Source organism: Chlorocebus sabaeus, chromosome 5 (assembly GCF_047675955.1).
Source record: "Chlorocebus sabaeus isolate Y175 chromosome 5, mChlSab1.0.hap1, whole genome shotgun sequence".
Taxonomy (NCBI): Eukaryota; Metazoa; Chordata; class Mammalia; order Primates; family Cercopithecidae; genus Chlorocebus; species Chlorocebus sabaeus.
Genome location: NC_132908.1, coordinates 11461175 through 11488656, shown reverse-complemented (window position 1 = coordinate 11488656; position 27482 = coordinate 11461175). Strand labels below are relative to the sequence as shown.

Here is a 27482-nt window from a genome sequence, read left to right as displayed (position 1 = left end):
TTTTATTTCTGGACCAGGTGCAGTGGCTCACGCCTGTAATCCCAGCATTTTGGGATGCCAAGCCAGGTGGATCACCTGAGGTCAGGAGTTCGAGACCAGCCTGGCCAACATTGTGAAACCCCATCTCTACTAAAAAAAAAAAAATACAGGCCGGGTGCAGTGTCTCACGCCTGTAATCCAACACTTTGGGAGGCTGAGGAGGGCGAATCACAAGGTCAAGAAATCAAGACCATCCTGGTCAACATGGTGAAACCCCGTCTCTACTAAAAATACAAAACTTAGCTGGGCATGGTGGTGCACACCTGTAGTCCCAGCTACTCGGGAGGCTGAGGGGAGAGAATCGCTTGAACCTGGGAGGCAGAGGTTGCAGTGAGCTGAGATCATGCCACTGCACTCTAGCCTGGGCGACAGAGCGAGACTCTGTCTCAAGAAAAATTATAAATAAACAAATAAATAAATAAATAATTAAAATTAGCCCTATGTCTCAACAGTCTTAAATGAGTATCAAAGGACAGTATCAGCCAGTTAAATTGATCAAGCACCTTTTATATACGGGGCATTATACTAGGCAGTGGAAATGTAAAGAAGATTAAGGTAAGACCCTGCCCTCAAGTTGCTCAGTCTTAGCACAACTAACAAGAAGGATTTTTCCCTTTTCTGCTGGAGGTCTGTCTGGCAGGTCAAAGCTTTGGAAATCCAATGGAGTGGATTTTTTCCTGAATAACCATACTTATCCTGTTCAGAGACAAGGAAATTAATGACATCAACTGCTTTTCTAAGCAGCAGTCTGAACAGTTTCTGCCTTTGTCCCTAGAAAAAGAACCAGACAGAAGGAAACTCCGCTAATTCAATTAGATGTGAAGAACTAACCTGTGAGAAAGCGACCATTCAGTGCTGTAGGGGTGCTACAAAGAGGAGAGCAGTATTCAAAGACAACATGCTTGGAGAAGGATGTGTAGTTCATTATTTGAGCCCGCTGATTGTGTTGACATTTTCTTAGGAGTGGGTGGATGGGGAATGAAAATCTGGAAAGAGAAGGCATTTCATTTTGAACACCTTGTATTTTTTCTTGTGAATATAAGGTGAACATCTTTTATTCAATAGCAATACAGGTCTCGCATAAATGAAGTTCTAATTTTTATAACAGTTGTTAAGTTCTCTGTAAATCTGACAGTTACTTAACACCAACTTTAAAATGGACATTGTTAAGTATGATTCAGTTAGGTCTTCGGGTATAATAATGTGCTATAACCAAAACTTCCTATTAAGCAGAGGCAAACTCCGCCGGGCGCGGTGGCTCACACTGGTAATCCCAGCACTTTGGGAGGCTGAGGAGGGTGGATCACGTTTTTTTGTTTGTTTGTTTGTTTGTTTGTTTTTGAGACAGACTCTCACTCTGTTGCCCAGGCTGGAGTGTAGTGGCACAGTGTTGGCTCACTGCAACCTCCACCTCCCAGGTTCAGGCGATTTTCCTGCCTCAGCTTCCCGAGCAGCTGGGATTACAGGCAAGTGCCACCAGGCCTAGGTAATTTTTGTATTTTTAGTAGAGACGGGGTTTCACCATGTTGGCCAGGCTGGTCACGGACTCCTCACCTCACGTGATCCATCTGCCTTGGCCTCCCAAAGTGCTGGGATTATGGGCATGAGCTACTGCGCCTGGCCGGTATGTGTTTTTTCAATCCATAAAGCTTGGTAGTTTAAAATTAAATTCAAACTACTGTAGCCTAGGACTACTTGACAGCGTCGTTTGTGACCTATCTCATTAGGCTGAGTTCTCTCTTATCTTTACAATACAGATGTTTAAAATTAAAATACAGATCTAGATCGAGATTTTGTTAGTTTTTTTTGTTGTTGTTGTTGAGACAGAATCTCGCTCTGTCGCCCAGGCTGGAGTGCAGTGGCCAGATCTCAGCTCACTGCAAGCTCCACCTCCCGGGTTTACGCCATTCTCCTGCCACAGCCTCCCAAGTAGCTGGGACTACAGGCGCCGCCACCTCGCCCGGCTAGTTTTTTGTATTTTTTTAGTAGAGACGGGGTTTCACTGTGTTAGCCAGGATGGTCTCGATCTCCTGACCTCATGATCCGCCCGTCTCGGCCTCCCAAAGTGCTGGGATTACAGGCTTGAGCCACCGCGCCCGGCCAGTTTTTTTTTTTTTAAACAACCTAAGGTTGTTCAGAAACATCTATTCTATGTATGTACTTCCTTTACTCTGTAATTTCTAGGCAGATTAGTTGCACCCTGTCTAGACTCCTTTCAGAAAAATACTAACAATGTGTTTTTCTCTGTCTTGGGCTCCACATGGGTGAATTACAGGAAAACTTAACAGGTACTCAGAGCAACATTTTCCCTACTCCATGAAGAGCCTAAATGCGAACTCTAAGTATTTCTCTTTTGCTTTTGCTCTTTTCCCAGGTTTACCTAATTGCAATCTGTAAGTGTAAGATGCAGTCAATGAAAATTACCATGGGAATTCTTGAGCAAATCAGACCATTCAAGAGGAAACCACTTCACCTAATGGTGCATAAGCTGGACTCACCAAATAACCCTGTTAGTTAGGTACAGCCGGATACACCATGGAATATGGCAATCCTCTGTTTAATTTGCAAACCCTTTGGCAGGGAGGAGGAAAGAATGGAAAAATTTGGGTGAAGGCTTTATATGACTAGTCAAACAAACAGTGAGTCATTGAAAGTTTCCAGTTAACGATCCCTTCTGCCTGGGCAGAGCCTGGGCCCCAGCGATTTATGAGCCACACTGCAGTTTTAAGCTGGAACATCTCACAGTTTTATTGTCTCTTCCACCAAATGATTACATAAAATGAAATCAGCTTTGAAATCGGCACCAGCTTTGAAATGTAGGGCAAAATCTGGCTGGGGGTAGGGAGAAAGAAGGTGGAGAGAGAACAAGGTAGGGAGACTGTGAGGCAGAGAACGCAGGAAAGGTGGTGAAAAGAGAGTACAGGAATTTTCGGGAGCTGAGTGTATTTTTCTTCCCCACGTTATAGATGCTGTCCGTTTTCCCGCACCCTGTGTCCAACAGGCCAGAGTGGACCCCTCCTATGGGCTAAAAGACTCTCGGTCTTCGGCCCAGCCCAGAGCTGAACCAACCAGAGCCTGCCCCTGCCCCCCACCCGGTGACAGGTGGGGCAGCCGAGCGGCCACAAGACCTCCGCCTCCTCGCGTTGCCTGCCGGGAGCCGGAGCCGCTTCCGGTTGCGCCCAGTCCCTGAACTCCGACTCCCGTCGGCCCCCGGGAAAACCGCAGCGAGGTCGTGCGGGCGCTGCCGGAACTTGTAGTTCCGTCTCCCGCCGTGCTAAATAGCCGGAAACGGGGGTGGCCAGAACAGAGAACTACCGAGGCGAAGGTACGGGTGGCGGTGAGGGGTCAATCCGCGCCGGGCGTGGGGTTGGCGGTGAGGCAGTCGGAGGTGGTTAGGTGGGAGGAGATCCGCTCGCAGACACGAGGAGGAGGGTTGAGCCGCCGCCGCCGTCGCCTCTGTCGTCGTCGCGAGTGTGGAGTCGGGACTGGAGCTGCTGCCGCGGCGACGCCGGGGATCTTTGTCGCTAGCTCCCGGCCCTTCTGCCCCGCCGCCTTCTCTCGGTCAGCGCGGCCCACTCCTCCCCGGCCGGGCGCCCCTGCCTCCATTTCCCGCTCTCTGTCCACCACACACACGGCCCCCCCGATCATGGATCCGGGCAGTGGCGGCGGCGGCGGCGGCGGCGGTGGCGGCGGCGGGAGCAGCAGCGGCAGCAGCAGCAGCGACTCGGCGCCCGACTGCTGGGACCAGGCGGACATGGAAGCCCCCGGGCCGGGCCCGTGTGGCGGCGGCGGCGGCGGCTCCCTGGCGGCGGCGGCCGAGGCCCAGCGGGAGAACCTCAGCGCGGCCTTCAGCCGGCAACTCAACGTCAACGCCAAGCCCTTCGTGCCCAACGTCCACGCCGCCGAGTTCGTGCCGTCCTTCCTGCGAGGCCCGGCAGCGCCGCCACCCCCAGCTGGCGGCGCCGCCACCAACCACGGAGCCGGCAGCGGCGCGGGAGGCCCTGCGGGTAAAGGCCCTGGACGCGGGGCAGCCCTGGGGACGCGGGAGGAAGCCAGGCAGGGCGCCGGAGCCCACATGGCGTAGGGGTGCGGCCCCGGGGCGCGCGGCCCTGGGGCCCGGCCGGCACGTGGGGCCCTGACAGTGGCGCCGTCCGCCTAGGTAGGGCGCCCCGAGCCCGGGAGCCGGCCTGCGCGGGGCGGCCCGCGGCGGTGGCCGGGCAGGGAGCGGACAGCGGGTAGCGCGCCCAAAGACCCGGACCCGAGTGCCGCCCTTCCGCGCCCCTTCCCTGCTCTGGAGTCCGCAGTTACCCGCTTGAGATGTGAACCGTATGGGACGGAGTGGGGGCCGCGGCGGATCACTGCCACGAGGCGCAGATGGAGCCAGCCAGGAATCAGTCGGGTGGGCGTTTAGAGATCGGAGGAGTTGGGGAAGACAAATGCCCGAGTTTTCCTTTCACCTTAGGTCCAGCTGAGAGAGCGTCTCCTGCTGCAGTTCCTACTGTTGAAACTGTAATTACGTTTTAAATTATCCATGGCACTGAACCGTCCTGAAGGGATCCCAAGATGCATTGCAGCCGTGTGATCGGGCAGAAACTTGGCTATCAGTACCAAGATCTATTTTACCTTTAGCATTGTGTAGGCTTCTAAAGTTTACAAAGTGCCGCAAAGTTAGGATTCCTCACTTAATGTGTGATAGGAGACTATATTGATTTGTCTTTTTTAAGTGAGGCTTACAGTTTTCTCCTTTGTCAGCGACACGTTTAGAGAATTTTCATTGCTGTAAAATCGTTGACCTTATTCAGATTGCTTGTAATAACTCACTGTGTTCGTGTGTCAGTAATTCAGTCTACTTCTTCAGACACTTGAGCATTTGTTATAATTTAATAGTTGTCACGTGTCTTTCTGACTGTAGCTAGTAGACATACATTCTGTGATTTCGAGTTAACTTTGGTTTTTAAACAAAGTTTAAAACCAGTACTTAGGGGTTGCTTAAGTGGTAGGTAGCCTGCTTGCAGGTGCTGACGTTGTAGGAATATCAAATGAGTGAACTTAAGTATTCTTACAATGGTGCTTATTTTGTGGTAGGTAGCATGCTTTCAGGTACTGATTTTGTAGGAATGTCAAATGAGTGAACTTAAGTATTCTCTTCCTAATGGTGCTTATTTTAGGAACTGTCAGTGTTTCCTTAAAGAGAAAATGAAAAAGGAAGGAAAAGACTGAACGTCCTTTCATCATTTAGCCAGGACACTGATGGGCTGGGTCACGACTTCCAGCGCATTTTAAGTGAGAACATATTGTTGATTTCTCTCTTTAAAGTTCTGTATTGTATTATGAGAAATAAATTTATGTTTTTCATATAAAAAAATAAAGTTCTGTATTGTGGTTCTTAGATAAGTGGACGTTATAAAAGTGCTCTAGGAGTTTGGTTTCTACGGAGACTTGTCACCGTTTGCTCTTTTGTGGTAAAAGGATAGCGTTTGGAGAAACACACTGATGACGTATGTACGTCAACAACACGGTTGATTTGGCGGTTTTATTGACAATGGCATTTCTTTTGTTTGTGTGGATGGTTGATGTTTTCTTTTGTGGAGATTTGAGGAGATCAAGCACGTCCAGGGTGGTATGGCTGTAGACGATGTTTTCCTTTTGAATAAGGAAGCTTAGCTTGTAATTCTTGACTTATATCAAGTCATTTTGACTGCCTAACCTAGTTCACTTCTCAGCTCCTAAAAGTGCCCATTCCCTACCTTATTTTTCAGATTTTGTTTATCCAGCCATTTTCTTTTTTGGCTCTTCCTCCTTTCTGTGGAGCCACCAGCACCACTCTGACTAGACTCAGGACTCTGACTAGACTCAGGATTCCATTTACAGCCTGTCCAGCCAGTCATCCGGGGTTAAATAACCATCCTTGGTCTAAAATAGTCACTGTTGGTGCCTGTTGGTGACTAGGTATTACCTTTTATGCAGGCTTTCTCTCTTCCTCATAGTTGCTAATTTGTAGTTAGACCTAATTTTTTTTCTCTTTAACAATGCTAGAAGTTGGAGATGTGAAAACCTGTAGGGAAGTAGCTGTCAGTAAGAAAATCCCTACATCATGGTCAGCTTTCTTGTTTTTAATCAGAAAACTATTTTGGTGTTACTGACTTTACCAACTGCTTCTACTAAGATGCCAGTTAATGTTTTTAAAAAATTATCCTATGTAGGATGTCTATTTGGAAAAGAACGATTTTCTAAATTGAGGTCCAGAGTTATATTGAGACTGTTGGATTGCATGTTCCAGTCCATAAAAAGCCAGCATCGGATAACAATCAGTGCTTGTAAAAAGCAGGGGGAAAATTAGGAAATAACACCTGGATTGAAATTTACAAAAGGGGAACCAAAAAGTTTGCAAGGTTTTTTTGATAGTGAGGAAGTGGACAATAGGGTTAGCAGCACATTTTGTTCTTTAGTTAAGCCATAGCTGAAATTTGTGGTGGGTGTGTTTTTAAACTCCTTGCCAGGAAAGCTTTTGAAGGAGCCTGGAGAGTGAGACCTTGGGATTCAGTGTTGACCTTGGATATCTTTGAAAACTAGAGTACAGGTTCCTAAGAAATAATTAAGTGGAACCCATGTAAGTGTAATTAAGTGTAATTCGTTTAAGCGCAGTTCTCTAGAGCCAAGTAAATTGGCCAAGAGATTCTCCTTAAAAATTGAGGTCCCCAAATGAATGACAATGTAGAAGACAAGGTTTAATGTGTATTAGAACAAGCATTTTCTCTGATAGGATGTATTTAAGTTGTAATTTGCACCTAGTTTTTTTTATTCTTAGGTAAGAAACTGGTTTAGTGATTTTTAGGGTTATTTGGACTTTCTAGAACAGCCAGAACTTCTAAAATAATGATGTGGTGTTCTTTGCATCTTCCCACCTTTAATGCCTCTCAAAACTCAATGCCATTAAGAAATACGCATGGAATAAAACCAGCAGCCCTCAGTACTTACTCAGAGGAGGCACTGTCTCCAAAACTTAGCAGATTGTATTGTGGAACTCGAATTTTAAAGAGAAACATTCTGTTTTATAGCGTTCAGTATTTGCTGAATGCCTTATTTATTGGAGGAGGACTTTTTTGTTGTTGTTGTTGTTGTTTTGAGACGGAGTCTCATTCTGTTGCCCTGGCTGGCGTGCAATGGCATGATCTCGGCTCACTACAACCTCCTCCTCCCAGGTTCAAGCGATTCTCCTGCCTCAGCCTCCCAAGTAGCTGGGATCACAGGCACCTGCCATCATGCCCAGCTATTTTTCTTTTCTGTGTGTGTTTTTGTAGAGATGAGATTTCACCATATTGGCTAGGTTGGTCTTGAACTCCTGACTTCAGGTGATCTGCCCACCTTGGCCTCCCAAAATGCTGGGATTACAACTGTGAGCCACTGCGCCCAGCTTTTGTTTTTTTTTTTGGATTAAGATTTAACTTACACACTGTAAAATTCACCCTTTTCAACTGTACAAGCTGGGCGCATTGGCTCACACCTATAAACCCAACACTCTGGGAGTCTGAGGTGAGAGGGTTGCCTGAGGTCTCTGTAAAACATAGTGAGACTGAGACCCTGTGTCCACAAACAGTAAAATACAACAGGGCGCAATGGCTCATGCCTGTAATCCCAGCACTTTGGGAGGCCAAGGTGAATGGATCACCTGAGGTCAGGAGTTCGAGACCAGCCTGGCCAACATGGCAAAACCCGTCTCTACTAAAAATATAAAAATTAGCCAGGTGTGGTTGTGCACGCCCATAGTCCCAGCTACTTGGGAGGCTGAGGCAGGAGAATCACTTGAACCTGGGAGGCGGAGGTTGCAGTGAGCTGAGATCACACCACTGCACTCTAGCCTGGGTGACAGTGAGACTCCATCTCAAAAAAAAAAAAAAAAAGGGGGGGGGGTGGCATAAGCCTGTAGTTCCAGCTACTTGGGAGGCTGAGGTGGGAGGATCTCTTGAGCCCAGGAGTTGGAGGCTGCAGTGAGCTATGATGGCACCACTGCACTTAGCCTGGGTGACCAAATGAGACACTGTCCAAAAAGAAAAGTGTACAGTTCAGTGGCTTTTAGTATATTTGTAAGGTTATGCAACCATCACCACTTGGCAGATACTTTTTAGAATATTCTCAGTTTTAAGCTGGAACACCTCAGAAGTGACCTCTTCAGGGCCACCAGAGTAGAGAGGATCCCAAATCAAAGTAATGGTTGTTTAATCCAGAAAGGCCCTTATGCTTTATTATTATGTTAAATTCTGTCTGTTGAGGTAGATGATAGCTAAAATTCTATATTTGAGAATCCGTTTTTGAGACTGAAGTGCCTGCAAGAACCGTGCTCATATAAAGGCGTTTTTAGGCTTCAATGGGACAGCAGATGGGGTAGAGTAGAGGCCCCACAGTATCCCTGGAGTATCACAGGAGTAAGTATTACACAGCCTTTCTTTACTTCTCCTGCCACGGCTGACCTTTTTGCCTGTTTCATGGTTTTACAGGTATGAATGGCTTGAAAGTGAGGATTTAGGGAACAAGTGAAGGCATCATCTACGGATATGCTGTGCCAAGTTGAGCAGTTGTTTAAACTGTTAGAAATTTTGACTGGAATAAACCCTCTTTGAAGCAGGTTTTACATAGTGCTGTTAGTACATATCTTATTGCATTCTTCTGTTCTTTATTTTTTACCTTTTCTGAAGTTGTACTGCGTGAAAAGACAGCAATTTCAGTTTGGACAAGTTAAGGAGGTAATGTAGAGGACAGACTTTAAGCCTTGATTTGCTTGCTTTGGTTTGCTGGGGAAGAAATGTCTGAAAGTTTTCACATAATACTTTCTTTCTGGTTGGAGAGAAAGGAATGAAAAAGATTTGATAACCTTCTGGGTTGAGTTAGCAGTATTAGAATGGAATTTTTTCCAGAAACGCGAATTTCTGGTTTTGCTCATATATGTGTACTGGCAACTAATTAACAAACATTTACCAGTCCACTGAATGTAAGGTGCTGTGCTAGGCACTTGAAATAACACCAAGATGAATCAGTTGTGGTCCTGAAGGAATCTATAAAGGGATCAGATGCCCAGTGTACTCTAGTGGAAGTCACAGCGTGGTAAGCCAGCCCTGCAGAGAGTGTAGAGAGGGCTTTCAAAGCTGAGAACAGCAATCCCTTATGTAAAACATTGCAGTCTTGTCACTCTAATAAAACTAAAGATTTATTATCTGCTCACTGTTCTTTCTGAATGCCTTGTGTGTATTTTTTTTTCTGGCCTCCTGGGCCAGAGTTGTAGCCAAAGCCTGAACACCAAAGTTGTGTGTATTTTAAAAAACTTTTTACTTATTATTTTTAGAGACAGGATCTTACTTTGCCACCCAAGCTAGAGTACAGTGGTGTGATCATAGCTCATTGTTACTTCAAATCCCTGGGCTCAAGTGATCCTTCTGCCTCAGCCTCCTGAGTAGCTAGGACTATAGGCACCCACCACAATGCCTGGCTAAGATTTTGTTTTTTGTTTTTTGAGATGGAGTCTCGCTCTGTGAGAGGCTGGAGTGCAGTGGCCCTAATTTGGTTCACCGTAACCTTCGCCTCCCAGGTTCAAGCAATTCTCCTGCCTCAGCTTCCCAAGTAGCTGAGATTACAGGCACCTGCCACCACGCCCAGCTAATTTTTGTATTTTTAGTAGAGGCGGGGTTTCACCATGTTGCCCAAGCTGGTCTCGAACTCCTGACCCCAGGTGATCCACCCGTCTCAGCCTCCCAAAGTGCTGGGATTATAGGCGAGAGCCACTGTGCCTGGCCAGGTTTCATATTTTTAAGTTTTTCGAGAGTGCTGAAGGTAGAGCACTAGTTATCTTTTTACAATACTTGTCTATTTAGCATTAAACAGCAGTGAGTTCAGTTACTATGAGTCTGGCTAGTGTATCTATTGGGGCATGTTTAGAATTTCATCATTCTACCCTTAGTTTTAAAATATCTTCGGGAGGCAAGAATTTGGCTACTAGTTGAAGGGTCTGAGGTCCTCAGAACAATCAAGAAAATTGACAGTTTTTAGCTGTTGATTTGTTTCAAGGCTTAGAAGTTTCTGCCTTGTTTTCAGTAGAGCCGAGGATGTAGATTTATATGGCTGCTTTGTAAATGGCTTTGTTTTAAGGAAACCTAGTTGTTATAGTACTGCATGTTGAACCAGTTTCCCGTCATAATTCTACTTTCAAAGAGAGAAGAACACATTAAGGCTTTCTTGAGCACCTGACCTAACATTGGTGACACTCACTTCCAAACCACATTCCCATTAGGTAATTGTATGTCACTTCACTTGGAAAAAAAAAAAAACGCATTCTGCAGAATGTCACTGGGTAATTTCCTGGTTGAATATATTTCTGTGGAATTCCAGTATGTTACCATACTACTTGTCCATTCCTTTGGGTGGTTCATTTTGGTGGCAGAAAAATGTTTCTGTTATTTTTTGTTTTTGCCACGGAGTCTCCCTCTGTTGCCCCAGCTGGAGTGTAGTGATCGTGGCTCATGGCAACCTCCACCTCCCGGGTTCAAGCGATTCTCCTGCCCTAGTCTCCCGAGTAGCTGGGATTACAGGCGCGCACCACCATGCCCCGCCAATTTTTGTATTTTTAGTAGAGACAGGGTTTCACCATGTTGGCGAGGCTGGTCTTGAACTACTGACCTCAAGTCAGCCACCCACCTTGGCCTCCCAAAGTGCTGGGATTACAGGCATGAGACACCACACCCTGCTGTTTTTGTTATTTTTGTATTTTTTTGAGGCTCTCTGAAATGGTTTTGGTTTGTGTATTTTAAATGTTATTTAAATGGTTTTTTTTGTTTTGTTTTTTTGTTTTTGAGATGAATCTCTCTCTGTTGCCCACGCTGGAGTGCACTGGCGCGATCTTGGCTCACCCCAACCTCTGCCTGCCTGGTTCAAGTGATTCTCCTGCCTCAGCCTCCCAAGTAGCTGGGATTACACACGTGCACCACCATGCCTGGCTAATTTTTGTATTTTTAGTAGAGATAGGGTTTTGCCATGCTGACCAGGCTAGTCTTGAACTCCTGACCTCAAGTAATCCACCCGCCTCAGCCTCCCAAAGTGCTGGGATTACATGTGTGAGCCACCTTGCCTGGCTTCAAATTGTTTTTGAAGTAGTCAGGATGTAGCTCGTAAGACTATCCTTCAGGGTTGTTTGAAAAACAGAATGGAATTTCAGTTACTCTATGCAGAGTGTAATCAGGTTGATAATGTGGTATTCCTTTAGTGTCTGAATAAAGAGGTTCTTAGAATGTTAGCGCTGGATATGACCCTAGCACTTGTACAATCTCCTCATTTTCGGATAAAGGAACTGGAGCCTTAGAAATGCTAAGTAGATGCCTAAGGTCACCCACAGAGTTAATGACCATGTTGAGTCTAGAATGCAGATTTGCCACCTGCTAGTTTAGTGCTCAATCTGCCACATCATGCAGTTTAATAATGGGGGAGGGGAGGGGGCGGGCGGGGGCGGGGGCAGGGGCGGGGAAGGGCATGCTTAGAGCTGATTACTACAACTAGCATGTGTTTTCTGAGAGTGGCCTTGGCATTTGCCTAATGTTTCATTCTTAAAGGTTTTTGAAATTATTTTGGGGCTTTGAAATGCTTGCTGTAATAAATTTATTGAGCAGTTACCACCACTGCTTAATATCCCCTTCTCAGTTATTTAGTCTTCACAACATTCTCTTGAGGTTTAGGTACTGTTGACCCATTTTACAGATGAGAAAATAAGGGCTCAGTAAAGCTAAATAACTTAGGGTCACATCCATGAGAGGAGCGAGGCTTAGAATCTAGGTCATTTCAAAGTTTGTTCTAGTAGTGACTGCTAGTGCTTTCCCTGTGATTTTGTATTAAAGTAGACCGAGGCTCTCCAGAAACTGGGTCCGTGAGCTTGGACTGTGGCATTTCTCTGTGTTCTGTCTCAGTGGTAGCAGAATGATATTTGTCTTTTTTTTTTTTTTTTTTTTGAGACAGAGTCTCGGATCTCAGCTCACTGCAAGCTCCGCCTCCCGGGTTCACGCCATTCTCCTGCCTCAGTCTCCCGAGTAGCTGGTACTACAGGCACCCGCCACCTCGCCCGGCTAGCTTTTTTGTATTTTTTAGTAGAGATGGGGTTTCACCGTGTTATCCAGCATGGTCTCGATCTCCTGACCGCGTGATCCACCCGTCTCGGCCTCCCAAAGTGCTGGGATTACAGGCTTGAGCCACCGCGCCCGGCCAATATTTGTCATAAGTAGGCAATGCTCTGATTTAAAGCAATATTTTGAAATTACTTCTTTTTACATTTTAGCAAATGTTGATGTAAAATACTTTAAAACAGCTGTGTTCACCACTGTCTGTACCACTGTGCCTTTTTATTTTTAGACTGTTAGGTAATTAAGGCAAAACCATCCACATTTTTTATGTGTTCTGCAGACTTTTCTGTCTGGTGTTTGCTTTTACTGTTTTTCAGTATTGTCTGTGGGGAAAAAAAATACCTCAGCTTGCAAATTTTTGTTCGGAGATGGGGTCATTCCTGTTGGAGGGATTTTCGTGAAAAAATTTCAAGAAACATTGTCTCATGTGATCTTACCAGATAAGTGCCAATTATTAAGACTTGCTGGCTGCTGGATTTATCATCTCAGCCTAATTTTCTTCCTGAGATAAATGAATCTTGCTTTTTTATCGTTACCACCCTGGTATAATTTAATGGAAATGTAATATGAACCACATAGTTAATTTAAAATTTTCTTTTTTTAATTTTGTTTTTTGAGACAGGGTCTCACGTTGCCCAGGCTGGAGTGCAGTGGCACAGTCAGAGCTCACTGCGGCCTCAACCTCCTGGGTTTAAGGGATCCTCCTGCCTCAGCCTCCCAAATAGCTGGGACTACAACTATATACCTCCACGCTTGGCTAATTTTTACATTTTTTTTTTTTGTAGAGACAAAGCCTCACTGTGTTGCCCTGGCTGGTCTTGAACTCTTGGCCTCAAGCAGTCCTCTTAGCTTGGCCTCCCAAAGTGCTGGGCTTATAGGCGAGAACCACCACACCTGGCCCAACATCTCCTGAGTGTAGTGCTTCCCTAACCCCTTCTTAGAAAGTTGGCACATTTACAATTGTTTTCAACTCTCTTGAACCGTAATGGAAATGCAATGAATGTACAGATGGAGGCTAAGGATCCTGGTCAGAAAAGGAGAGTGAGGCCAGGCACGGTGGCTCATGCTTGAACCCAGGAGGTGGAGGTTGCAGTGAGCCGAGATTGTGCCACTGCACTCCAGCCTGGGCGACAGAGCGAGACTCCATCTCAAAAAGAAAAAAAAAGAAAAGTGAAAAAGTGAACTGATGTGACTGGAAGGAACCAGTGTGAAAGTCAAAGAAAAACACACTAATTCAGTAAAAATTGACTGTGTATTTATTCTATACAATACATCATGCCAACTTGTTGAGATTACCGAAGTAGAAAAAAGTCTCCATGTTTCAGAAATCCATCCACCTACAGTTAATTCTGGAAGTCTGTAATCCAGGGAACAAGAGCTAAGATACATGTGTACCTATTATTTATTTATTTATTTATTTTTGAGACAGTCTTGTTCTGTCACCCAGGCTGGAGTGCAGTGACTGAATGATCTCAACTCACTGCAACCTCCGCCTCCCTGGTTCAAGCCATTCTCCCACCACAGCCTCCTGAGTAGCTGGGGTTACAGGTGTGTGCCACCAGACCCGGCTAATTTTTTAGTAGAGACGGGGTTTCACCATGTTGGCCAGGCTGGTCTCAAATTCCTGACCTCAAGTGATCCGCCTGCCTTGGCCTCCCAAAGTGCTGGGATTACAGGTACAGGTGTGAGCCACTGCACCCAGTCCCCGCGTGTGCCTCTAATTTAAAGAGGTGTCATGTGCGAGAGGAGTGATCGTTAGCCCTTCAGGCTGGGGGATGGACAGGGAATGGGATAGAAATGGGGGATTAGGTAGGCAAGTGTGTACTGCAATTTAGGAGAATCCTTGAGCTAGAACTGTGTGTCCAAAGTGTAATCGAGAACCACATGTGGCTATTTAAATTTATTAAAATTAAATTTAAAATTCAGTTCCTCAGTCGTAATAGCCATGTTTCCAGTGCTTAATAACCACATGTCGCTGGTGACTATCATGTCACAGCACAGATGTAAAACATTTCCATCACTACAGAAACTTGGACAGATTTTTGTCACACATATTTCTTTCATGCAATGTGAGACACTTCTGTGACAGCTCTGAAGTTGTATTTTTCTTTAACACCCCATTTAGCTAACAAAACTACAGTCTTACTTAGGATGACTGTGTTTTGTTGTTATTGTTTGATACAGGGTCTTGCTGTGTCACCCAGGCTGGAGTGCACTGGTGTGATCACTGCTCACTACAGCCTCCACCTCCCAGGTTCAAGTGATTCTCCTGCCTAGGACTATAGGCTTGTGCCACTATACCCAGTTAATTTTCAAATTTTTTGTAAGGATGAATTCTCCTTGTGTTTCCCAGGCTGGTCTCAAACTCCTGGCCTCAAGTGATCCTCCTGCCTTGCTTCCCAGAGTGTTGGTTTTACAGGCATGAGCCACTACATCCGGCCTAAAGATTAGTTTTGTGTCTAAAGCAGTATGAATTTAAATTGCTGATTTATGAAATATATGCATCAGGCACTTTTTAAGAATTAGGCAAACATTTGTGTTTTAAACGTAACTTGAATCAAAACGTAGCTTTTTTTTTACCTGCCATGATGTCTATGGCCTTGACTGACGTGTGCTGTGTGGATGTGCTGGCCAAGTAGGATTCTCCATGTTCAAGTCCTTTGATCCATGATCAAAGCTTTAAAAATAATTGTATACCCTTTTTAAAAATTGAAGCAAAATCCACATAACATAAAACTGGCTGGGTGCGGAGCTCACGCCTGTAATCCCAGCACTTTAGGAGGCCTAGGTGGGCAGATCACAAGGTCAGGAGATTGAGACCATCCTGGCCAACATGGTGAAACCCCATCTCTACTAAAATAAAAAAATTACCCAGGCGTGGTGGCGCGCGCCTGTTGTCCCAGCTATTCAGGAGGCTGAGGCAGGGGAATCACTTGAACCCGGGAGGCGGAAGTTGCAGTGAGTCGAGATCGCACCACTGCACTCCAGCCTGGCGACAGAGCAAGACTCCGTCTCAAAATAAATAAAATAAAATGAGTCAGGAAGGACGTTGGTGTTGAGGTTGGCGTACATGTCAAGGACAGTAACTACCATGGTTCCCGAAGTGTTGCCAAAACCTCAGATGCACGGCCTTTTGGCCAAGCGTCTGCAATTTCATATGTTTGGAGCATTCATGGTATCCCTGGGGGTTGCAGCTTTGTATAAGTTTGGTGTGGCTGAACCAAGAAAGAAGGCATATGCAGATTTCTACAGAAATGATGAGATTTTGAGGAGATGAGGAAGGCTGGTGTCTTTCAGAGTGTAAAGTAATCTTGGAATATAAAGAATTTCTTTAGGTTGATTTACTTAGAAGTTTGTCACTGACTCGTGTTCCTGAACACATGAATATGTGGGCTAAGAAATAGTTCCTCTTGATAAACAATTAACAAATAAATAAATAAAACTAACCATTTTAAAGTGAACAATTCAGTAACATTTAGTACATTCACACCGTGTTGTACAACCAGCATTTCTATCTAGTTCTAAAGCATTTTCTTTTTTTTGGGGGGGGAGACAGGGTCTCACCCTATCGTCCAGGTTGGAGATCAGTGGTGCCATCTTGGTTCACTGCAACCTCGCTCCACCTCCCGGGTTCAAGTGATCTTCCCACCTCAGCATCCCAAGTAGCTGGTGCTACAGACATGTGCCACCACACCCAGCTAATTTTTATTTTTATTTTTTTTGAGACAGAGTCTCACTGTTATGCCCAGGCTGAAGTGCAGTGGTGCGATCTCAGCTCACTGCAGCCTCCGCCTTCCAGGTTCAAGATTCCCAGATTCTCCTGGCTCAGCCTCCTGAGTAGCTGGGATTATAGGCACCTGTCACCACCCCAGCTAATTTTTGTATTTTTAGTAGAGACAGGGTTTCACGGTGTTGGCCAGGCTGGTCTCAAACTCCTAACCTCAGGTGCTCTGCCTGCCTCAGCCTCCCAAAGTGCTGGGATTACAGTCATGAGCCACCGCGCCTGGCCTGATAACTGGATCTTAAAATTGATAGTTAAAATTTGATTATGGTGAAACAACACAAACACCACATATTCTTTGATTCCATTGATATGAAATATTCAGAAGAGGTAAATCCACAGAGACAGAAAACAGACTTACTGGTGGCTGCCAGAAGCTAGGAGAGAGTGTGGGCAGTAACTGCTAAATGAATATGGGTTTCCTTTTGGGTTATTAAAGTATTTTGGAAGCTGGGCGCGGTGGCTCACACCTGTAATCCTAGCACTTTGGGAGACTGAGGTGGGTGGATTGCTTGAGCTCAGGAGTTGGAGACCAGTCTGGGGAACCTATTGAAACCCCATCTCTATAAAAAATTTAAGGCCAGGTGCGGTGGCTCATGACTATAATCCCAGGACTTTGGGAGGCTGAGGTGGGCAGATCACATGAGGTCAGGGGTTTGAGACCAGCCTGGCCAACATAGTGAAACCCCGTCTCTACTAAAAGTACAAAAATTAGCTGGGTATGGTGGCACACGCCTGTAGTCTCAGCTACTCGGGACTTCAAGCTGGAGAATCGCTTGAACCTGGGAAGTGGAGGTTGCAGTGAGCCGAGACCACGATATTGTACTCCAACCTGGGTGACAGAGCGAGACTCCATCTCTTAAAAAAAAAAACAAGATCCAGTTTATCATCTGAATCGTAGGCAGTACTGGTGTTCTGCTGTCTTCTGGTAAAATCTTTTCACTTCATGTTTTAAAATTTGTGGTAATGTACCAAGTATCACAGCCAATTCATTAATCTTCCTTTATTATAAATTATACCATTAGTTTTGCTTCTTTTTTTTTTTTTTTTTTTTTTTTAAAAAGACGGAGTTTCACTCACGTTGCCCAGGCTGGAGTGCAATGGTGCGATCTCAGCTCACAGCAACCTCCGCCTTCCGAGTTCAAGTGATGCTCCTGCCTCAGCCTCCCAAGTAGCTGGGATTACAGGCATGAGACATCATGCCTGGCAAATTTTTGTATTTTTAGTAGAGTCGGGGTTTCCTCATATTGGTCAGGCTGGTCTCAAACTCCTGACGTCAGGTGATCCGCCCACCTCAGCCTCCCAAAGTGCTGGCATTACAGGTGTGAGCCACCATGCCCAGCCTAATTTTTCCTCTTTTTTTTTAAGACAGGGTCTCATTCTTTTTTTTTTTTTTTTTGAGACGGAGTCTTGCTCTGTTGCCCAGGCTGGAGTGCAGTGGCCGGATCTCAGCTCACTGCAAACTCCGCCTCCTGGGTTTACGCCATTCTCCTGCCTAAGCCTCCTGAGTAGCTGGGACTACAGGCGCCCGCCACCTCGCCCGGCTAGTTTTTTGTATTTTTTAGTAGAGACGGGGTTTCACCGTGTTAGCCAGAATGATCTCGATCTCCTGACCTCGTGATCCGCCCGTCTCGGCCTCCCAGAGTGCTGGGATTACAGGCTTGAGCCACTGCGCCTGGCCGAGACAGGGTCTCATTCTTTCACCCAGGCTAGAGTGCAGTGGTGCAATCTTGGCTCACTGCGACCTCTGCTACCCGGGCTCAAGCAATTCTCTTGCCTCAGCTTCCTAAGTAGCTGGGACTACAAGCATGAACCACCATGTCCAGCCTAATTTTTATACATATATATTTTTTGCAGAGATGGGGTTTTGCCATGTTGCCCAGGCTGGTCTCAAACTTAGTTTTTCCTTTTAATTTGGTGCATGGCAGTTGCATTCAGTGGTAAACTCTGAAAGCTTTTCCACTTACAAAAATTGTTCCGTTTTTAAATAGTTAATAAGGGTGTGTTTCTAAACATAGAGATAACGTTGGAAAATTTGAAACTCTAATTTCATTCCTTGAGAGGGTTCTAACTTCTTTTACTAGCAGCTGTGAACCATGCAGGATGTGAGAAATTACACCCTAATCATCTATTTCCTAGCCATGAACAGTTCAACCTAGGAAGATTCTAAGCCCAGGCTCATTAGTAGCCAGTAAAATCTGGATGTTGTATGCATCATGAATAAGACCAGAGAAGAATGAAGAAGTAAGGGTTTACTGTGGATGAATGAAGACAGGGTAGAAATTTATCGGTTTTATTTTTATTTTTTAAGACAGGGTGTCACGGTCTCGCCCAGGCTGGAGTGCAGTGGTGCAATCACTACTCATTGCAACCTTGACCTCCCGGGCTCAGCCCCCCGAGCAGCTGGGACTCTGGGCGCATGCCACCACTCCTGACAGATTTTGTGTGTGTGTGTGTGGTACAGATGGGTTTTTGCCATGTTGCCCAGGCTGGTCTCAAACTCTTGCCATCCTCCCACCTTGGACTCCCAGAGGTTTGGGACTACAGGTGTGAGCCACTATGCCCAACGCATTTGCAATTTACAATGCATTGTAAGTTGAGGAGCTGTCTGTATTGTGAATCTAATAGCTGGTGCCAGGAACTAAGTGGTCAGGTGTAAGTACTGCTTTGTTTTGAAAAGCTGTTACAGTTAGTGATACACTTGAGAGTGGTGAGGAAGCCTACCATACCAGTCATTTTCCTGCTTTAACATACAGTACATCATAACTGTATGTCCACCAGAGCTTACTTTACTTGAATACTGATTTTCAGCAGGGGCTATCTGAGGAAGGGGAAGATGGCACTTGCATAACTTGGAAATGCCTGCAGTTGATTCTGATGTGCCTGTATGTTAGATGGTAGTGATTACAGGATCTGTTTCCTAGGGCTTTTGGTGGGGATAAGCTAGCAGTCGGCACATAGGGCTCAATAAAAATTAGTTAAAGCAAATTGCTACCACCACCACCCACCCCCTACACAATATGGATTCGTGAGTACTTTTTATCCTTGTCTGGCCCATAATAGATACTCAGTACACACACACACACACACACACACACATTTTTATTAGTTTTTCTTTTTTTTTTGAGATGGAGTTTCACTCTTGTTGCTCGGGCTGGAGTACAGTGACATAATCTTGGCTCACTGCAATCTCCACCTCCCGGGATCAAGTGATCCTCCTGCCTCGGCCTCCCGAGTAGCTGGGATTACAGGTGTGCACCACACTCGGCTAATTTTTTTGTATTTTTAGTAGAGACAGGGTTTTGCCACGTTGGCCAGGCTGGTCTTGAACTCCCAAACTCAAATGATCCCCCCGCCTTGGCCTCCCAAAGTGTTGGGATTACAGGTGTGAGCCACTGTGTCTGACTGATACTCAATACATATTGATAGGATTGAGTTGGAGTAGTTACATAGCAGATGGAGACTGACATTTGTTGAATATGCCAGGAGTTCTTTAACTGACACTAAACAAATTATTCTCCCATTTCCTCCCATAAACCCCTCAACAATCCTCTCAGGTAGATAGTATATCATTCCCACAATTTAAATGGAATAAATGCATTCACAGCTTGTCATAAGCCAGGAGTTAAGCCTGGGAGTCAGCTTAGTTCCAGGCTTTGAGAGTACCCCATGCTGTCACCTCCTTCTTAGGGTGGCCTGTGAACTTGATTCTCTCAGTACTGCCTGGCTTTCTCTGAAAATTGAGTAATTTTTCCTTACCTTACCCTTAAACTTTTCTTCAAAATGGAAAAGCAAAAAAAAGTTAAATCTGTATTGTGTTTGAAGTACAGTTTTGGTCTCCTTCCAAACCAGGTTCAAATGGGTTTCCCCCCTGTTTGTTAATGTCCTGCTCATCCCACAGCTTGGGGTCATCTTAGACCTTGTACTCTCCCTTTCTCCCACCTCCTGTCAGGTGTAGCCCGCCTGCCCTTCCAGTTGTATTGCTTGGTTGTCCCCATGGCATGCCTTCTTGTAGTGGTGATGTGGGTCTTCCTGCTTGTGGGGTCTTGCCCACTCTAGTTCATGTAGTTTAAGCTGCAAGAAACAGATCTTCCTAAGTGACGATCTGAGCCTGTCACTTAAAAAATAAAAAATAAAAACAATCTGGTTGTCCTTTACCTATCAGGGACAGGAAATTACTCAACATTTGATGCTATTGAAGGTTGGACCCAAAACACTTTCTCTTGACTCTTACAGGTATTGATCCTTTCCGGGCAATGATTTTACAGGTTACAAATTCATTATTTTTTCATACTTGCTGTGCATGATTCATATGATTTAATTCTTTGGTGTCTTTTTCTATCATGGAGATTGTTTACAGCAGGGGCACATTCATATTGGAGTATAATTTAGGTTTGTCTGTATCTGACAAACTAAAATCCAAAAAGCAGACTTAGATATTTGGTTATTAGTATGTATTTCTTCCACATCTCTTCCAGTAATGTCATAAATAAATTTGCAGTGTGGCAACTGGAAACTGGATTGTTGCTTGGTCTTAGAGTTCTAGTGTAGGAAAAAACTGGCATCACTGGAATCACCTTTTCTGCAGATGTTTTTAAATGGCTTATATGTATTTCAGGACTTTATACAAATGTCATTTATCTTACAGGTATCTAATTTATTCAGGAATTTTGATGAGTATGGAATATTAAAATGGGCTAATCACAGGCCGGGCACGGTGGCTCAAACCTGTAATCCCAGCACTTTGGGAGGCCGAGGTGGGCGGATCACCTGAGGTCAGTAGTTCAAGACCAGCCTGACCAACATGGCAAAACCCCGTCTCTACTAAAAATACAAAATTAGCCAGGCGTCGTGGCATGTGCCTGTAATCCCAGCTATTCAGGAGACTGAGGCAGGAGAATCGCTTGAACCAAGGAGGTGGAGGCTGTGGTAAGCCGAGGCAGTGCCATTCATTGCACTCTAGCCTGGGCAACAGGAGTGAAACTCAGTCTCAAAAAAAAAAAAAAAAAAAAGCTAATCACAGCTTTCTTGGGCTAGGTTACCAAGAGAGAATCATGGGAAGTAGATGTGTATTTGTTGAGCACATCTGATCTGTGCTGAGCTGCAGATTACTTTGACAGTATCTGTGAAGAAAAAGTTTATAAAGCAAATCAAAAGAATAAGCATGTTTTTATGAATACATTGAAACTACTGAAAATGTTTCAAAATTAGCTGTAATTAGTAGAATTTTGAAAAGTAGGTTAAGCAGAGACTTCTAATTTGAAGGCCTGAGTTAGCTGCCATTGATCTGGGGTTATTGATTGAGGCTTTGTGTCGTGTTATTGAACTTCTGTTTTTACTACATATTAAAAGATAAGTGAAATGGATGGATAAGTATCAATTTTTAACAGAACTTATTTCTGTTAAACAGCACCTGTGGAATCCTCTCAAGAGGAACAGTCATTGTGTGAAGGTAATGATGCTCTCTTTGAAAGTCTACTTGAGAAAACATTAGGTTGTCTATGCTGTATAAACCTAGATACTGTTTTGTAAATATATATTATATTTCAATCTCTTGTCTAGGTTCAAATTCAGCTGTTAGCATGGAACTTTCAGAACCTATTGGTAAGAAAATTTCTGACCATATTAATACAGTAATATGAAACTCTTTCACTCTCAAGATTTAAGGTGCAAATGTGTTATGATTATTGTAATGCCTACATTTAAGACACATTGAGTCTTTGCTGTTAGTATTTAGAAAGTAGAACAAAGTAGGCATTAACACTGTCTTGATAAACTTAGTGATTGCAAATAAAATTGAGTGGAGGAATGGTAAAGTCAATTTAAATACCTGTACATGTTCTGTTTTCTTTTTTTGGGATGGAGTCTCGCTCTGTCGCCCAAGCTGGAGTGCAGTGGTATGATCTTGGCTCACTGCAACCTCTGCCTCCTGGCTTCAAATGATTGTCCTGCCTCAGCTTCCTGAGTAGCTGGGATTACAAGCGCGTGCCACGACGCCTGGCAATTTTTTTATTTTTAGTAGAGATGGGGTTTCACCACGTTGGTGAGGCTGGTCTGGAACTCCTGACCTCATGATCCGCCCACCTCAGCCTCCCAAAGTGCTGGGATTACAGGTGTGAGCCACCATGCCAGGCCACGTGTTCTGTTTTTTTGGTGAAAAATGTTCTTCCTTTTTATAACTTAATTCTTAAGGGTTTCATGTTCCCAGGGTGATTAAAGTTGATGCCAAAGTTTTATTACTTTACGAGGAAAAAGAAAATATTTCCTAAATCCTTTCATACTTTTCGTGTGTCACAATTTTAAACTTTACTTTTTTTCGTACTATCAGGGTGTCTCAACACTGGAATAACTAGGCTGTTGGGAATGTTAGGACTCTTGTTTACATTTTGTTTGTCCTCATGAAAATGAAGCTTTGCTAAAATAGCAATCTCAGCCTGTGAGTCAGTGCCCTCTGATCTGATACCAGCAGTGAGTCTGCCTTGAAAGCTGTCACCCATTTCTGTTACGAAAGAGGTTTTCCTGCTTATGTGTCACTAGGCATTAGGAAATGGAACTACATATGCAAAGTCCCATTTGTTGTTTTAAAGCTTGTGTATTTTAAAGTATAGATTATAAATCTTTTTCAGAATACTAAGTTAAAATGTCTTACTTCAGTAGAAAATGGAGAGACAGAAATGTCTCCAGAAGAATCATGGGAGCACAAAGAAGAAATAAGTGAAGCAGAGCCAGGGGTTGGTTCCTTGGGAGATGGAAGGCCGCCAGAGGAAAGTGCCCATGAAATGATGGAGGAGGAAGAGGAGATCCCAAAACCTAAGTCTGTGGTTGCACCACCAGGTGCTCCTAAGAAAGAGCATGTAAATGTAGTATTCATTGGGCATGTAGGTAAGCTGCTGTCATAGCAATTAAAGTTACTGGATACATGAAACATAGAACATCTTTTTTAGCTATTTGGAGATGTTTAGTGAAACTGAAGCAAATTAATTGAAAATGTCTTGATTTTTAACTTGCTAGATTTTTTTTAGCTGGCAAAAAAATGCAAGTACTTTTCTTGAAGTTTAGGCAAATGAATAATTCTGTAATAGCATAGATGCTGGAAGAAAAACCTCAGTATATTGTATGTAACATATAATTAGTCTATTGACCATTGATGGTGGTTCAGCATAGATAATATCTTAGAAAATGTGCCCTTTTTAAATGAACCTCAGTTAACTTTGTTAATTTTAATGTGATTGACCTTACCAGATATCTTAATTTTGTGTGAAGCAGGAAATCAATAATTTGGAGTAACTTCTGGATGCTTGCCAGGTTGCTGGTTTAGCAAAAAACACAAGAATAAATTAATTTATTCAGATATTATCTGATTATATGACCTATCCCCAGAATTGTGAGAAAAAAATACAGAATTATGTGTCTGTCATTTCTACTATCTCTGCCTTCCCCCCGAATATGAAACACCATACTCCTTCTTTTAGTAGCAAGAACTCTTTTGAAAGTGTAAAGGAGCGACTGAGCACTGTGGCTTGTGCCTGTAATCCCAGCACTTTGGGAGGCCAAGGTGGGTGGATCATGAGGTCAGGAGTTCAAGACCAGCCTGGCCAACATGGTGAAAACCTGTCTCTACTAAAAATACAAAAATTAGCGAGGTATGGCGACATGAGCCTGTAATCCCAGCTACTCTGGAGGCTGAGGCAGGAGAATTGCTTGAACCCAGGAGGTGAAGGTTGCAGTGAACCGAGATAGCGCCACTGCACTCCAACTCTGGGCAACGGAGCAAGATTCTGTCTCGGAGGAAAAAAAAAAAAAGTGTAAAGGAGCACATACCTTACTTGCTATAAGTAAAAGCACCTAAATGTAGTTCACAGTTCTTCAGCTGCTTTTGCTCTCTGAAACTCCTCTTGGGGAATTTATAGTCAGTTGCTGCTGTGCCTTCGGAATAATCTGTTAAAAAATTCTTTCCTTTATCAGTTAAGTATTTCTAAATGTTTCCTTTTTTTTTCTTTTTTCTTTTTTTTTTTTTTTTGAGACGGAGTTTCGCTCTTGTCGCCCAGGCTGGAGTGCAGTGGTGTGATCTCGGCTCACTGCAACCTCTGTTTCCCAATCCTGTTTCACACGATTTTTCTGCCTCAGCTTCCCAAGTAGCTGGGATTACAGTGGGCCGCCACCATGCCTAGCTAATTTTTGTATTTTTAGTAGAAATGAGGTTTCACCATGTTGGCCAGGCTGGTCTTGAACTCCTGACCTCAGGTGATCTGCCCTCACCGGCCTCCCAAAGTGCTGTAATTACAGGCGTGAGCCACCGAGCCCAGCCTTGAGCCTTATTTTCAAAAAGAGAAGGGTAATGAACTAGGATTTATGCCACAAATTCATATGGAAGATTTAATTATGTATGTTAAAGGGCACTGTTGCTTGCATATGTAGCCATTGGTGTTTGGTTTTAACCTATGGTTTGCATGTTGATGTTACTTTTAGATGCTGGCAAGTCAACCATTGGAGGACAAATAATGTAAGTCTGTATCTTTTAAATAACAGAGTTAAATTGATTGAATGAATTTTAGGCATTGTAAACTTTCATACAGTCACACAAAGGAGATAAAATGGGTCCCCCCAAGAAAAATTTTTTTTTTTTTTTTTTTTTTTTGAGACGGAGTCTCGCTCTGTCTCCCAGGCTGGAGTGCAGGGGCCGGATCTCAGCTCACTGCAAGCTCCGCCTCCCGGGTTCACGCCATTCTCTGGCCTCAGCCTCCCGAGTAGCTGGGACTACAGGCGCCCGCCACCGCGCCCGGCTAATTTTTTGTATTTCTTAGTAGAGACGGGGTTTCACCATGTTAGCCAGGATGATCTCGATCTCCTGACCTCGTGATCCACCCGTCTCGGCCTCCCAAAGTGCTGGGATTACAGGCTTGAGCCACCGCGCCCGGCCAAGAAAAATTAAAAATAAAATTACTGGGATGTAATACTGATGTTAAGAAGTGATTTTTGGCCTGGTGTGGAACACACCTCTAATCCCAGCATTTTGAGAGGCTAAGGTGGGAGGATCACTTGACTTGAGGTCTAGAGTTTGAAACCAGCCTGGGCAAGACAGTGAGACTCTGTCTCTACTTTAATTTTTTTTTAAAAAGTAGTAGTTTCTGTAATGTGACTATTGCTATTGTTAAATGTGTTTCTGAAAGCTTTTTACATTTTTTAAAAATAAAAAATAAACATAAAACTCTAGATTATGGGAAATCTTAGTCTGCTTTGCATATAACATACATGGGAATAATGAAAACCAGCTCTTGAATCTGGTGAATGGGAGAACTGTTTTTTCCTCATTCATTAGCTCCTTAAATGTATATGGATTTAATAGACAGGTAGACTAGCTAAAATGCTAAGATAATTTTTTGATCGTATGATAGGAATTTCCTAGGTATGAAATGACTGTGGTTGGCTTTTAGTAATGCATTTTAGTATTGACAAATCTTGATAACTAAAAAGTCCTAAATTTTTAATTGCCCCTGTAAATTAGACCCATTTCTTCAAACTGTGTCATCAGAGGAGGACCTAGAGGGCTTGCCATCATCTTGCCTAGTTAAATTTTTTTTTTTGAGATAGGGTCTCATTCTGTTACCAAGGCTGGAGTGCAGTGGCATGATTTTGGCTCACTGCAGCCTCGACCTCCTGGGCTCAAGCAGTCCTTCCACCTCAGCCTCCTAAGTAGGTGGGATTACAGGTGCATGCGACCAGGCCCAGGCCTGGCTAATTTTTGTGTTTTTTGTAGAGGTGGTGTTTCTTCATATTGCCCAGGCTGGTCTTGACCTCTTGGGGTCAAGTGTTCTGCCCTCCTCTGCCTCCCAAAGTGCTGGGATACAGGTGTGATTAACCACACGTGGCTAATGGTAATTGGTAATCTTGCCAGTTACTTCTGAACATTTCCACAACAGAGACCCTAAGAGAGGCTGTTAAACAGGGGTCCTTCACCAGGTCTCTATGGTTGAAGTGTCACAGCCATATGATGTTATGTTTCAGGACAGTGTATATTTTTTGCTGATGGGCTGTAAGTTTTGGTGGCATCACACTGGGTTTCTACATGCAAATGCTTATGTGCACTGCACTATAGATATCTATGTGGAGAACACAGATGAAAGCTATAGGGAAAGGAGGGCTTTGAATTGGATTGAGTCAAGGGAAGTATGCGTTACTAACGAACTATTTTAAAATTATTATCTCATTTTGACAAGTAATAAGATTTACTTGCCTAGCAACATTGTTGCAATTTTTTCTCTTTTCTGTAGTACCTACATTTACATTTACTTGTTATTTTATTTTTAAATTTACTTGGCTAGGCATGGTGGCTCATACCTGTAATCCTAGCACTTTGGGGAGGCCAAGGTGGAAGGATCATTTGAGCCCAGGCTTCAAGAACAACCAGGGCAATATAGTGAGACCCTCATTGCTATAAAAAATAAAAATAAAACTATATTTATTTTAAGAGACAGGGTCTTGCTGTGTTGCCCGGGCTGGAGCGTAGTGGCTATTTATAGGGGGGATCATAGCACACTATAGCTTCAAAGTCCTGTACTCAACTGATCCTCCTACCTCAGTCTCTCAAGTAGCTGGGACTACATGCTTGCACCACCATGCCCACCTTATATTTACTTTAAAAAACAAACAAAAACCTTCTATATTCTGAAATAATTTTAGATTTACAGAATGATTGCAAAAACAGTACAGAAAGTTCCCTTCATTCATCCTGCCCTGATGTTAACATCTTATAACCATAGTCATTCATCAGAACTTCCTTATTACTGGTGAAATTAGTCATGATTACTTGGTTAAGGTGTCATCTGTCAAGATTGTCCACTATAAGGTTAGTTTTTCCTTTTCTTTTTTTTTTTTTTTTTTTTGAGACTGAGTCTCACTGTATCGTCCAGGCTGGAGTGCAGTGGTGCAATCTTGGCTCATTGCAACCTCTGCCTCCAGGGTTCAAGCAATTCTCCTGCCTTACTCTCCCAAGTGGCTGGGATTATAGGCATGCACCACCACGTCTGGCTAATTATTTTGTATTTTTAGTAGAGATGAGGTTTCACTATGTTGGTCAGGCTGGTCTCGAACTCCTGACCTTGTGATCCGCCTGCTTTGGCCTCCCAAAGTGCTGGGATTATGGGCATGAACCACCACACCAGGCCACTTTGATAATTTGAGACTGTAAATACCCTTTTTCCACTTACACTTTCCATAATTTTAGCATCCACCAGTGGTACCTTTAACTATTTTCTAGCCAGGCATGGTGGCTCTCACACCTGTAATCCCAGCACTTTAGGAGGCAGATCACTTGAGGTGGGCAGATCACTTGAGGTCAGGAGTTCGAGACCAGCCTGACCAACATGGTGAAACCCAGTCTCTACTGAAAATACAAAAACTTAGCCTGGCATGGTGGCACATGCCTGTAATCCCAGCTGCTTGAGAGATTGAGACAGAAGAATTGCTTGGACCCAGGAGGAAGAGGTTGCAGTGAGCTGAGACCATGCCGC

The 27482-nt window shown here is 44.1% G+C and overlaps 1 protein-coding gene, 1 long non-coding RNA gene and 1 pseudogene across 3 annotated transcripts in view; all 3 read left to right on the top strand.

The window, feature by feature from the left end:
• LOC119621174 (uncharacterized) overlaps positions 1-557 on the top strand; it is a 65555-nt gene extending 64998 nt beyond the window's left edge. The window contains exon 7 of the long non-coding RNA XR_012092917.1: positions 18-557. This is a non-coding gene — a long non-coding RNA (uncharacterized lncRNA). The remainder of the gene's footprint in view (positions 1-17) is intronic.
• Positions 558-3431: 2874 nt separating this feature from the next.
• Positions 3432-27482, top strand: part of GSPT1 (G1 to S phase transition 1) — a 48867-nt gene continuing 24816 nt past the window's right edge. The window contains exons 1-5 of one of the 2 annotated variants that reach the window (XM_007985982.3): positions 3432-4046; positions 21383-21424; positions 21535-21576; positions 22627-22854; positions 24442-24475. In XM_007985982.3, coding sequence (XP_007984173.3) covers positions 3686-4046; positions 21383-21424; positions 21535-21576; positions 22627-22854; positions 24442-24475 — 707 coding nt within the window. In that variant the 5' untranslated portion in view covers positions 3432-3685. The remainder of the gene's footprint in view (positions 4047-21382; positions 21425-21534; positions 21577-22626; positions 22855-24441; positions 24476-27482) is intronic. The other variant, XM_007985992.3, reaches the window with a different exon arrangement.
• On the top strand, positions 15146-15596 carry LOC119621175 (cytochrome c oxidase subunit 6C-like; annotated as a pseudogene).